The 13,270-nt window shown below is 39.6% G+C and overlaps 1 protein-coding gene across 3 annotated transcripts in view; it reads right to left on the bottom strand.

Moving 5' to 3' along the window:
- The window catches only part of LOC140739174 (xanthine dehydrogenase/oxidase-like), a 127,098-nt gene that overhangs the window by 94,460 nt on the left and 19,368 nt on the right, over positions 1–13,270 (bottom strand). For 2 of the 3 annotated variants that reach the window (XM_073067222.1, XM_073067213.1), the window contains 3 exons: positions 11,671–11,782; positions 8,517–8,686; positions 5,971–6,140 (listed from right to left, as the gene is read on the bottom strand). In XM_073067222.1, the coding sequence (XP_072923323.1) occupies positions 5,971–6,140; positions 8,517–8,686; positions 11,671–11,770 (440 nt within the window). In that variant the 5' untranslated portion in view covers positions 11,771–11,782. Of the gene's footprint in view, positions 1–5,970; positions 6,141–8,516; positions 8,687–11,670; positions 11,783–13,270 lie in introns of those variants that run through there. The other variant, XM_073067231.1, reaches the window with a different exon arrangement.

Here is a 13,270-nt window from a genome sequence, read left to right as displayed (position 1 = left end):
ATTCTATAGATTAGTTCAGAATGCCTGCAGGAATATGAATCTCAGGGTTATATATGGTGATATACATGTACTTTGATAACAAATTGCCTGATTGAATTTTTTGAGGATGTGACTAAGGTAGAACCGTAGATGTAGTGTATATGGATTTCAGCAAGGCATTTGATAAGGTACCCCATGCAAGGCTTATTGAGAAAGTAAGGAGGCATGGGATCCAAGGGAACCTTATTCTGTGGATCCATAACTGGCTTGCTCACAGAAGGTGAAGTGTTTGTTAACGGGTCATATTCTGCATGGAGTCGGTGACCAGTGGTGTGCCTCAGGGATCTGTTCAGGGACCCCCTTCTCTTCGTGATTTTTATAAATGACCTTGATGAGGAAATGGAGGGATGGGTTAGTAAATCTGCTGATGACACAAAAGTTGGGGGTGTTGTGGATAGTGTGGAGGGCTGTCAGAGGTTCACAAGATAAAGGAGCAGAAGTAGGCCATTCAGCCCATTGAGTCTGCTTCGCCACTCCACCATGAGCTAAACTATTCTGCTGTCTAGTTCCAATTTCCGGCTTTTTCCACATATCCCTTGATACCCTAATTAGATACCTGTCAATCTCCTCCTTAAAAACCCTCAATGATTGGGCCTCCACAGCTGTATGTGTGGAGACCCACAATGATTGGGCCTCCACAGACTCATTCCATCGAGATGTAACACTGAGCGTCATAGGAAGTCATTCCTACCTGCAGCCATCAAACTTTACAACTCCTCCCTCAGAGTGTCAGACACCCTGAGCCAATAGGCTGGTCCTGGACTTATTTCCACTTGGCATAATTAGCTTATTATTATTTAAGGTTTTATTTTGCTATATTTCTTCACTATTCTTGGTTGATGCGGCTGTAACAAAACCCAATTTGCCTTGGGATCAATAAAATATGTCTGTCTGTCTGTGGCAAATCCACGACCCTCTGGCTAAAAAATTTCTCCTCATCTCTGTTTTAAATGGATACCCTCTAATTCTAAGACTGTGAAGGTTATAGTGGGGCATTGATAGGATGCAAAACTGGGCTGAGAAGTGGCAGATGGAGTTCAACCCAGGTAAGTGTGAGGTGGTTCATTTTGGTAGGTCAATATGATGGCCGAATATAGTATTATTAGTAAGACTCTCGGCAATGTGGAAGAACAGAAGGATCTTGGGGTCCGAGTCCCTAGGACATTCAAAGCTGCTGCTCAGGTTGACTCTGTGGTTAAGAAGGCATTGGCCTTCATCAACCATGGGATTGAGTTTAAAAGCCGAGAGGTAATGTTACAACTGTACAGGACCCTGGTCAGACCCCAATTGAAGTATGTACTGTGCTCAGTTCTGGTCACCTCACTACAGGAATGATGTGGAAACTATAGAAAGGGTGCAGGAGATTTACAAGGATGTTGCCTGGATTGGGGAGCATGCCTTATGAGAATAGGTTGAGTGAACTCGGCCTTTTCTCCTTGAAGTGGCAGTGGATGAGAAGTGACCTGATAGAGGTGTATAAGACGTTGAAAAGCATTGACTGAATGGATAGTCAGAGGCTTTTTCCCAGGGCTGACATGACTAACATGAGGGGGCATAGTTTTAAGGTGCTTGGAAGTAGGTGTAGAGGGGATGTCAGGGGTAAGTTTTTTTAACGTAGAGAGTGGTGTGCATGGAATGGGCTGCTGGTGATTGTGGTGGAGACAGATATGATAGGGTCTTTTAAGAGACTCCTGGATAGGTACATGAAGCTTAGAGTAACCCTAGGTAATTTCTAAAGTAAGTACATGTTCAGCACAGAATTGCGGGCCAAAGGGCCTGTATTGTGCTGTAGGTTTTCTATGTTTCTAAATTAACTTTGAACTTTAACCTACTCCGAGATCAATCTGAACCTTCCTTCCCCTCCCCATGTGCCTCTCTAAGAGTTTCTTAAATGTCTCTAATGTATCCGCCTTTACCATCAGCCATGGCAGCGCATTCCACACACCCACCATTTTCCATTCAATCACCTTAAAAGTATCCCCCTTGTATTAGCCATTTCTGAACTGGGAAAATTTCTCTGGCTGTCCACTCGATCTGTGCCTCTTATCATCTCAGGCTCAAAAGATGAGTTATTAAAACAGGAAATTTGACATTTAAAATTAATGAAAAGTTCACATAGTACACTGTTCACAGTAACTGAAGCTTGAATTCAAGCTAGGAATTCAAATCTTATGACTTAGCTTTGAATAAGCTAAGTCATAAGATGCCAGATGTCCTTCTGAAAATGGGTCACATAACCTTTTCCTTGATAAAAGATAGTCTGGGGAAAGGCGAGGTTCGGCTGAATCTATAGCCAGGCTGTGCGGAAGAAAGTAAGGCTATACTTGTAGATACAAAAGATGCAAAGAATTCTTCCCAGCAAGAAAACCTTGAACAGAATTATTTAACGATTTGAAATTTGATATTGATCGTGATTGATTTTTACAAGTCAGAAGTAGGGTGTCATTGTAGTGTAGTGATTAGCGGCTTCACTTTATAGCACCACTGATCACTGATTGGGGTTCAATACCCACCGTTGAATGTAGAGAGTTAGTACGTTCTCCCCTCTTTATTACTTTTCATAGGTGCTGCCTGACCTGCTGAGTTCCTCCAGCATTTTGTGTGTGTTAGGCTGGATTTCCAGCATCTGCAGAATCTTGTGTTTAAAATGTTGTTATAAATTCTTTGAGTGTAACTTCACAGAAAATTGCCCAAATCAAAGTCTGTAATAATGTACAATGGGAAGTTTATTAAAAAAGATGTTTAATTATTTCTGCTTATTCATTGGTAAACAAAAAATTATTTCATCAAAATGTATTTAAAGTGGCATACAAAATTCCACTGACATTTCATGCTTACTTGAGCCATGTCGGTAAGAAAAGAAAATCTTTAGATCAAAACTTAATGGCAACAGAAATATACCATGGTTTCAACACAGTAATTATTTATTTTGTAAACAGGACCTTTATATGATGTGCCAGAATGCAAAGAACTTCTGAGATTACAGTTCCGAACAGTATGCAAACTTCTATATGGATAATAAAAAACATAAAGGCTATTTTTCATCTATATATTGCAAGCATCATACATAACCTTAGCATTAAATTCATTTTAAATACTTAGTGTTGCTACTTTTATGGCAAAAAAACTGTTTATCATAAGTAGATATTGTTGACAATCTGTCAAACACAAAGATATAAACTACTGCCAGATGGCTCCCATTTTCCAAGCAGCAAATGGTAGTGACAGATGTAGGGACCTTAAATTTAATCTCTCACACCAGATGAACCACTGACTTGCTGGGTGTTGTTGAAACCAGCTGTGTTTGAAAACGGTTTAGTTATTCTCGTTCTAAAACGAAAAAAAAAAATGAAAGAAAGTGGTATATTCATCTGTGTCTAAAATGAATGCAGTACCACAATGGTCCTGGGACTTCAGGACCTGGGTTATAGGGAAAGCTTGAATAGGTTTGGACCTTATCCCCTGGAGTGTAGAGTGAGGGGAGATTTGATAAAGGTAGACAACATTAACAGGGGTATAGTTACAGTAAATGCAAACAGACTTTTTACACCAAGGTTGGGTGAGTTTAGAACTAGAGGTCATAGGTTAAGGGTGAAACAGAAATCTACAGCACATTACAGGCTCTTTGACCCACAATGCTGTGCCAACCATGTTTTTTTTAAAATATGGAAATGGAAGCTGAGGGGAACATCTTTAGTCAGAGGGTGGTGCAGGAGTGGAATAAGCTGCCAGAAGTGGTGGTGGATGCGGTTGGATTTCAACATTTAAGGGAAGTTTGAATAAGTACTTAGGTGGAAGGGGAATGGAGGGCTGTTGTGCAGAATAACAGTTCAGCAAGGATATTATGGGCCAAAGGGCATTCTTTTGTGACGTAGTGCTCAATGATTCTGCAATTTGCAATCTCTTTAATGTTCAATTCCAAATTGGAGTATTCATTTAAAAAACAGCAGAAGTTTTATAAAGTAACCGCAAATGTGTCACAGCACCTAGTTTAACATCTGGTTTTGGGTGGCAAAGAAGTGAGATGGTATGTTTGCATTCATTGGTCTGGGCACTGAGAACAAGAGCAAGGATGTCACATTACAGCTTGATATATTTGTGCTCAATTCTGGTTATCCCATTAAATATAGAATGTGGAGGGTTTGGAGAGAATGCAGAAGATGTTTACCAGGATGCTGTTTGGATTAGAGGGTATGAGCTATAAGCACAGATCAGGCAAACTTGGGTTGTTTTCTCTGAAGAATTAGAGGCTTGGGGGGGTAGTGGGAAAGAAATTACCACAAAAGTATGAGAATTAGAGGTAGGCTGTCAGAATCTTATTCCCAGAGAAAAAAATATGCAGTGAGTGGAGGAATTTGGATCATGTTCAAGCAGAAAAGGTTTAGTTTAATTTGGCATTGGATTCAGAGTAGACATAACAGGCCTTTAACCTTGTTGCTGTGCTGCAATGATTGAAGAAAGTAGCTCTATTTGTCACAAACAAGAGAAAGTCTCTAGATGCTGTAAATTCAAGAACACATAAAATGCTGGAGGAACTCAGCAACCAGCAACCACTTGGGCTGAAACGTCGACTGTACTTTTTTCTATAGATGCTGCCTGGCCTGTTGCGTTCCTCCAGCATTTTGTGTGTGTAGCTTTATTTGTCACATGTACATCAAGATATACAATGAAATGCATCATTTGCACCAAATCAAATCAGTGAGGATCATGCTGGGGGCTGCTCACAAGTGTCAGCAATGCTTCCAGCATCAATATAGCATATCCACAATTTAATAATCCTTATCTTTGGAATGTGGGAGAGTACTGGAGAAAACCCACGTGATCACAGAGAGAATATACACACTCTTTACAGACAACAGCAGGAATCAAGCCTCGATTGGTGATTGCTGGTTCTGCAAAGCGTATGTGTATTACAGGTGCTCTGCATACAATAATTGAGGGTGAGATGTTGAGGCATGGCACAGCTGAGCCATGGTCATACTGAATGTGAAGTAGACTTGGAGGAGCCATTAGCTGACTCCTGCTTTTTTTTTGCATTCTGGAAATAATGGTTCTAGACACCATAGCTAAGGGAACAACAAACTATCATCTACCCTCTCACTGTTTTAAACATTTTAATCTGTACCTATTCTCTTAAGAATTTTAAACATTTCAATAAGATCACCATTATTAAAGATAAATAAAAGATGAGTTTTATTTGTCACAAGTATATTACTGTGCAAAAATCTTGGTCACGTATATCTGGTTAGGATGCTTAAGACTTTTGCACAGTACTGTACAGTGAAACGCTTTGTTTGTGTCAATGACCAACACAGTCAAAGGATGTGCTGAGGGCAGCCCGAAAGTGTCACTACACTTCTGGCAGCCTCATAGTATGCCCACAATTTACTACCCTAACCTGTACGTCTGGGAACATGGGAGGAAACTGAAGCACCCATGCAGTCATACACAGGCGGGAATCAAACCCCAATTCATGATTGCTGGCACTGTAAAGCGTTATACTAGCCGCCATGTTGCTGTGCTTACTATTCTAAAAGTTGTTTTGGTTTCCACAACATTGCATGCTGAACCCTGAAGTTAACTATAGTCACATAAACAGGGTGGCATGGTACTGTAGTGGTTAGCACAATGTTGTATAAATCCAGCGACCCAGGTTTAATTCTGCCATTGCCTGTAAGGAGTTTATATGTTCTCCCTATGACCATATGGATTTCCTCCAGGTGCTCTAGTTTCCTCCTACAGTCCAAAGACGTATTGGTTGGTAGGTTAATTGGGCTTTATAAATTGTCTGGTGATTAGGTTAGAATTAAAACAGGGGATTGCTGGGCGGCATGGGTTGAAGAGCCAAAAGGGCCTATTCTGTGTTGTATCTCAATAAATAAGTAAATATTCTTAGGTACAGATCTAAAATATTTTGTGCTCTGCACTTACCCATACATTTGCATGACAAAACCTGGGCTGCAGTAGCCACACTGGCTTCCATTGTAATCAGCGAGCCGCTGCTGAATTGGGTGCAAGCCCTTCTTTACAGATCCCAGTGCTTCTACTGTAATGACATGATGATTTTTCAGTGACAACAGGGATCCAATTGGAAACAAACACTGCAAAAGAGCATGCACCAGAAATAAATCCATACGCAAGGTTAAGAAAGGTACAGCATTTATTATTTGCAACAAAACGCTGGAGGAATGTGTGTGTTCAGCTGGATTTCCAGAATTTGCAGAATCCAGAATTTGAGTTTATGAACATTTACTATTTGTTTCCTCATATTTATTGCTGGAGCATACAATGCATAGAAGTCAAAATCAAGCCTGAAAATTCACAATGTAGTACTTAGGTCCATCCAGAGTTGTATTTTGGATTTTGTTCACTTGGGTAAAGTGGCAGCAGACTGAAGTCATTTTTCAGGCTTTTGTATCTTCTGCCCAATGGGAGAGGGGAGAAGGGAAAGTGTCCAGAGTGGGAAATGTCTTTGATTATATTGGCTGCTTTACCTCATATTGTGCGACTATCCATTTTGTACAGACAAAATCACTTGGGATAATAATTTGTTGGAATTACAGTTTTCCATATTGTTCTTGGACTATCTGAACATACCAAATTAAATACAAGAAATTCTGCAGATGTTGGAACTCCAAAGCAACACACACAAATTGCTGGAGGAACTCAGCAGATCAGACAGCATCTATGGAAATGAATGACATTTTGGGCAAAGACCCTTTGACAGGACCTGAAATGTTGACTGTTTATTCATTTCCATAAATGCTGCCTGAACTGCTGAGCTCCTCCAGCATTTTATGTATTATCCTAAATCAAAAATCACAAGATTCCCAAGAACTTGTCAATAAACATGATTATTAGATTTATTTAAGGTGATGATAAATATTTGAAAGACTAAGGAAGAGTTAAGGGTTCTGGGGAAATACACAGACAATGTATTGACAGCAGCGTAGATGAGCCGTGAGTGTGTTGAATAGCAAGGCGTGCTTGAGGGGACTAGTGGTCCACTCGTGATCTTGTTTCCTTGTGCTCGTGCTTATTTACTGAATTTGCAGCCTCACAGTTAATGAACACAGTGATTGAAGCAGATGGTAACAACCCCCTTTTTCAACACCAAGATAAATAAGGTAAAGGATGTTTTCACAAAGGGAATATTGATCCTCATGAGATTCAATTTTAAAAAATGCTTGAAATTCTACAACTCAAAAAAATGGAGCAACATATTGCATTAAAAGCAGAAAAATCCCCATAATATATAGACCATAAGATAGAATAAGGCCATTCAGACCATCGGGTCTGCTCTGGCATTTCATCATGGCTGATTTATTACCCCTCTCAAATCCATTCTCCTGCCTTCTCCCTGTAACCTTTGACACCCTAACTAATCAAAAACCTATCAACTTCTGCTTTAAATATGCCTAATGACTTTGCCTTCACAGCTGTCTGTAGCAATGAATTCCACAGACTCACCATCATCTGGCTAAAGATATTCGTCCTTATCTCCATTCTAAATGGATGTCCCACTATTCTGAGCTTGTGTCCTCTGGCCATAGTCTCTCCCACTTTCTCCACATTCACTCTATCATGGCCTTTCAACATGCTATAGGTTTCAATGAGATCCCCCACCCCCCACCTTAATCTTCTGAATTCCAGTGAGTACAGGCCCAGAGCTATCAATCGGTCCTCATATGGTAATCCTTTCATTCCTGGAATCACTCACGTGAACCTCCTCTGACCCCTCTCCAATGTTAACACATCCTTCTTAGACAAGGGCTCCAAATACTCCAAGTGAGGTCTTACCAGTGCCTTATAAATCCTTAACATTACATCTCTGTTTTTATATTCTAGTCATTGGATATCAACTATATTTTATTCAGATAACTGTTCCAGAATAAGTATCATTTTTGCATACAAACTACAAATTCCTTAATTCACTTAATATCCAAGAATCAAGTATCTCTATCTCTAATTTATTCAAAGACTGAGATTCCCCAACCTTGATGGGTATAGATTTCCAAAGGTTCACTATACTTTGGATGAAGACGTTACTCTTATCACTATCTTAATACCAGAAAATTACACCCACTAAATCAAACTCTGCAAGAACTAAGCTTTAATGAGCTCAACTAAGCTGCTTTTAAAAAGTTGCCCTTGAACTTTCAACATGGAATTTCATCTTTTGCATCAGATGTACAAACTTTTTTATCTCATCACAAATATTAAAAGACCCTATCACAATCAACTGAAAGTGTGCCAGCAGAATGCTTTTATCCATGCTTACTTGCATTGATTCAAAAAGGACAGATCAATACTTTCTGCACTGAATTACTGGATGTCCACATATAGCCAAATTCATCCTGCATTCAACACAACTGGAGAGGTTAAAAATGTTGTCTGAAAGAACTATATTAAAAACAGACAATATTGCCAACTGAAAAGAAAGCAGCAGAGGAAAAATATTTAAGTCAGTGGCTTACAGAGTTAATTGACTTGATAATTCTTTTCCCAGGTTTCAAGGGGTCATCATATTCAACGACCACAACACAGCAACCACAGCCTCCTTCGTGACACATGACCTTTGTTCCACAAAGGTGCAGAACGTTGCGAAGGTATTCAGCCAGAGACATTTGCAGGTCTTCATCTTTCACTGTTTAAAATGTTTAAAATCACACATCTAATAATTATAAAAACAATATAAAAGGGAAAAAAACTTATGAATGCAGAAATCTAAAATGGAAATAAGTGCTAGAAATCTTCAACATACCAGGGACGATTATGATGCTCTCTCTTCTACATAAGTATTTTCAGCTTTGACACACCTCAGGTTTAATGATTGATCCTTTGTTTTCTAACTATGTCCCCACCTACAGGTCCAACCTTCAATCTGATTCATTCTGTTTTCCCACAGGGTCACGGGGAGAACGTACAGACTCCTCACAGACAGCAGCGGGAATTGAACACTGACCTTACAGCTGGCACTATAAACCATTGCGCTAACTGCTACGCTATGAGGCCAGCCCAGCTTTTCTGTTTTGTTCTTTTTTCTGTGAAACATTTTATTTTTTTTAAAAGAAAAGTGCTGATAGGTAGTACTCTTGAAAAATTTCCCCCTGTAGTGTTAAAACAAGTTTGGCACAGCTGAGCATTCGGGACAGGACATGCTTCCTGCTGTTGCACACAGAGGGAGTGGTCGTTAGCATCCCTCATTTGCTAATCCGTTAGGCAAAGTACAACTCTATCAAACCCCTTCAGACACAGCAGAAAATAATGTGGTTTACACAGCAAAATATTGGCAAGTGGGCAGTAATACATAACAAAATGTAACTATAAACAAAGCAAAGTAAGATGATTAAATTGAACTTTTTTATTGCAAGGTTTTGGAACCTATTCTCTGCTCTTTCCAGCAATTGTTTCTGAACTCAGTCCCATAAAACAATTAGGCATTTTACCAGAATTTGGCCATTCAACCCATTAAGTCTGCTCCATTATTCCATCATGACTGATTTATTTTCCCTTTCAACCCCATTCTCCTGCCTTCGCACTGAAACCTTTAATGCCCTTACTAATCAAGAACCTATCAACCACTGTTTTAAATGTACCCAATGACATAGCCTCCACAGCTCTCTGTGGCATTGAATTCCACAGATTCACCATCCTTTGGCCAAAGAAATAACTCCTCATTTCTGTTTTAATAGGACGTCCTTCTATTCAGAGTCTAGAACCTCTGGTGTTAGACTGTCCCAATATTTAAAATATTATCTTCACCTCCTCTCTAATGGAATATTGGAAAGCCAAGATAATCAGATTTTCAATCAGATCCCCCCTCATACTTCTAAACTCCGACAAGTACAGGTCCAAAGCCATCGAACGCTCCTCATAAGTTAATCTTTTCATTCCTATGATCATTCTTATGAACCTCCCCTGAATCCTCTTCAATGTTGACACATCCTTTCTTAGATAAGGGGCCCCAAACTGTTCACAATACTCCAAATATGGTCATACTTCTTTAGCCAAACCTGAATTTGATTCGTCCAAATATTACTTGAATTTCCAAAACCCAGTTAACCAACAGACATAGAGACTGGCACATGGAGTGAAAAAAAGCCCACAAACTTAGAAGTCAAGCAGCCTTGCGGAGGCAAAAGGTTAATTCTTTGGATCAAGACTCTGCATGAATTAAGCTGCATCCCACAGAATCTTCTTAGCCCTCCATTTAGAACGTAGAACATAGAACAGTACAGCACAATGCAGTCCCTTTGGCCTACAATGCTGTGCCAACATTTAACCTACTCTAAGATCAATCTAATGTTTCCCTCCCACATAGCCCTCCATTTTCTATTACCCATGATCTTATCCAAGAAATTCTTAAATGTCCCTAACTGCCTCTACCAGCAACCCTAGCATTATGTCCCTTACACCCATCACTCTGTATAATAAAAACCTATCCTTTAACTTTACACTGTCTCAGTTGCTAAATGCACTGAATTTAAAAACCCACCCTCAAACCTCCTTCTACCTTTTCCACATCATAGCTCTGTAATACCCTCCGGTCTCTTCTCACCTCATCCTCCCATTCATTTGTAGCAAAATTTTAGATTATATCAGACATTGTCTATAAATTGCTCTTCCTCGCACATCCATCAGCTTCTCTACCTTTTTATATATTTAAAAAACCTTCAACACCATGAAAAATTTTGTTAACACTAAAATCTCACTCCACAAGGCATTTGTTCCCACCTTCTTCACCCTTTCAAGACATTAGACCACAAGACATCAAAGCAGAATTAGGCCATCCAGTCTGCTCCGCCATTGTATCATGGCTGATTACAATCCCTTTCAACTCCATACTCCAGCCTTCTCCCCATAACCTTTTACACCTTTACTAATCAAGAACCGATTAACATCTGCTTTAAATATACCAAATGACTTGGCTTCCACAGCAGTCTGTGGCAATGAATTCCCCACATTCACCATCCTCTGGCTAAAGAAATTCCTGTTCATCTCTGTTATAAATAGATGTCCCTCTATTTTGCAGCTAGACTCTGCCCTACTACAGGAAACATACTCTCCACATCCACTCTATCTAGGGGTTTCAATATTTGATATTTCAATGAGATACCCTGCACATTCTTCTAAACTCCAATGAGTATAGGCCCTGAGCCATAATTCGCTCCATACACATTGACCTTTTAATTCCAAAATCATTTCCATGACCTTCCTCTGGATCCTCTCCAATGCTGGCTCATATTTCTTAGATAAGGGGCACAAAACTGCTCACAATACTCCAAGTGGGGTCTGGCCTATGATAAATAAAGCCTTAGCATCACATCCTTGCCCTTATACTCTAGTCTTCTCAAAATGAATGCCAACATTTCATTTGACTTCCGTACCACCAACTCAACCTGCATGTTAACATGTAGGGAATCCTGCGTGAGTACTCCCAAGTCCCGTTACTCCTTTGACTTTTGAATTTTCTTTCCCTTTAGAAGATAGTGTACATCTTTATTCCTTCTACCATCCCATTCTTCTACATGAACATACTCCTCCCTACACTATATTCCATCTGCCACTTGCTGCTTTGACTCTCAAATCAATTCTATTTTAATATTCTGTAGAAGATGCTGTTTTTACCATCATGGAAAGCTCCATTCACTCGAAGGAAGAACAGTCCTGCGGCAATGCCCTCTTCAGCTGGGCCATAATCTTCTGTCTGAAGTGAGACAGACTCCATGTTACTTCTGACCTGAGCAGAATCAAAAAATAAAAGCAATAAATTAGTAAAATATATCTAAAGTATAACACACATCAAGAATCAGAACTAAAACGTGAAAGCAGATGGAAGCCTCCCCTCTGTGGACTCTGTTTACACTTTTCACTGCCTCGATAAAGCATCCAACATGATCAAAGACTCTACCCCACACAGACATTCTCTCTTCTTCCCCTTCCCATCAGGCAAAAGATACATATTCCTGAAACCATGCACACAACACCAGGTTTGAGGACAGCTTCCGTCATGCTAAAACTATTGAAAAGGCCTCTAGTACGAAAATATGGCCTCTGATCTCACAAGGTGACCTTGCACCTTATTATCTATCTGCGCTGCATTTTCTCTGTGACAGTAACACTTTATTCTGCATTCTGTTACTGCTTTATCTTGTACTACCTCAGTGCACTGTGTAATGAATTGTATGAAGAGGATGCAAGACAGGTTTTTCCACCTCTGCATGTCTGAGAACAATACGTTTGTAAATCAATTTACCAATTATGAACAAAACTCTTGAAACCATAAGCAAAAGGTTGTGAATTATTTAAATTTAACATTACATTAAGTTATCTGTAATTTTTGTTGGTGCTTTTACTGCACTGTATATACTTTCTGATACTGCATCAGAAAGATTATGCAATGCTGACTGTTTACAGCCCTCTCTGACTGTTTAGTTTCATCATGCTATATATAGATATGGAAGTATGTTAACACAAAATTAGAGGAAAGGTCACAACACAAGAGCACTAAACCATTTGGTGACCTTGTTCTTGTTTACGGCCACTCTATAAATGTTATCTATCCTGTCTTCACCCAATCAAATGCATTAATTTGCTTTAAACTTTGCTTTGCTATTTTTCATAGAATCATGAGTTTAAGTTCACCAGTTCTAATGAAAGGCCATTAACCTGAAATGTTTTTTTTTCCCCAACCTGGTGGCATGAATATCAATGTCTCCTTCCGGTAAACCAATTCCACCCACCCCCTTCCTTTCCTTTATTCCCCACTCTCACCTTTTACTTCTTCTCACCTATTATTTCCCCCAGGTTCCCTCCTTCTTCCTTTCCTCCTATGGTCCATTCTCTTCCCTGATCAAATTCCTTCCTCTTCAGCTCTTTCTTTCCCATCCATTGGCTTCACCCACCATTTTCCAGCTATCCTCCTTCCCCTCTCCCACCTTTATATTCTTCCCCCTTCCTCTTCTGTCCTTGGCTTGAAACATTGACTATCTATTTATTTCCATAGATGCTGCCAGGCCTGCTGAGCTCCTCCAGCATTTTGCGTGTGTTGCTTTGGATTTCCAGCCTCTACAGATTTTCTTGTGTTTAATGTTTATTTTTCTCTCTACAAATGGTGCTTAGTCTGCTGGGTTCCTTCCAACAATTTCCATTTTTATTTCAGGTTTATATTTAAGAGTATATTACAATTGATTTTAAATATCCTTCAATAAGTCTTGTACAAAAAGGT

Source organism: Hemitrygon akajei, chromosome 2 (assembly GCF_048418815.1).
Source record: "Hemitrygon akajei chromosome 2, sHemAka1.3, whole genome shotgun sequence".
NCBI classification, from domain to species: Eukaryota; Metazoa; Chordata; class Chondrichthyes; order Myliobatiformes; family Dasyatidae; genus Hemitrygon; species Hemitrygon akajei.
The sequence above is the reverse complement of the archived record's forward strand: the minus strand, read 5'-3'. Positions and strand labels throughout refer to the sequence as shown.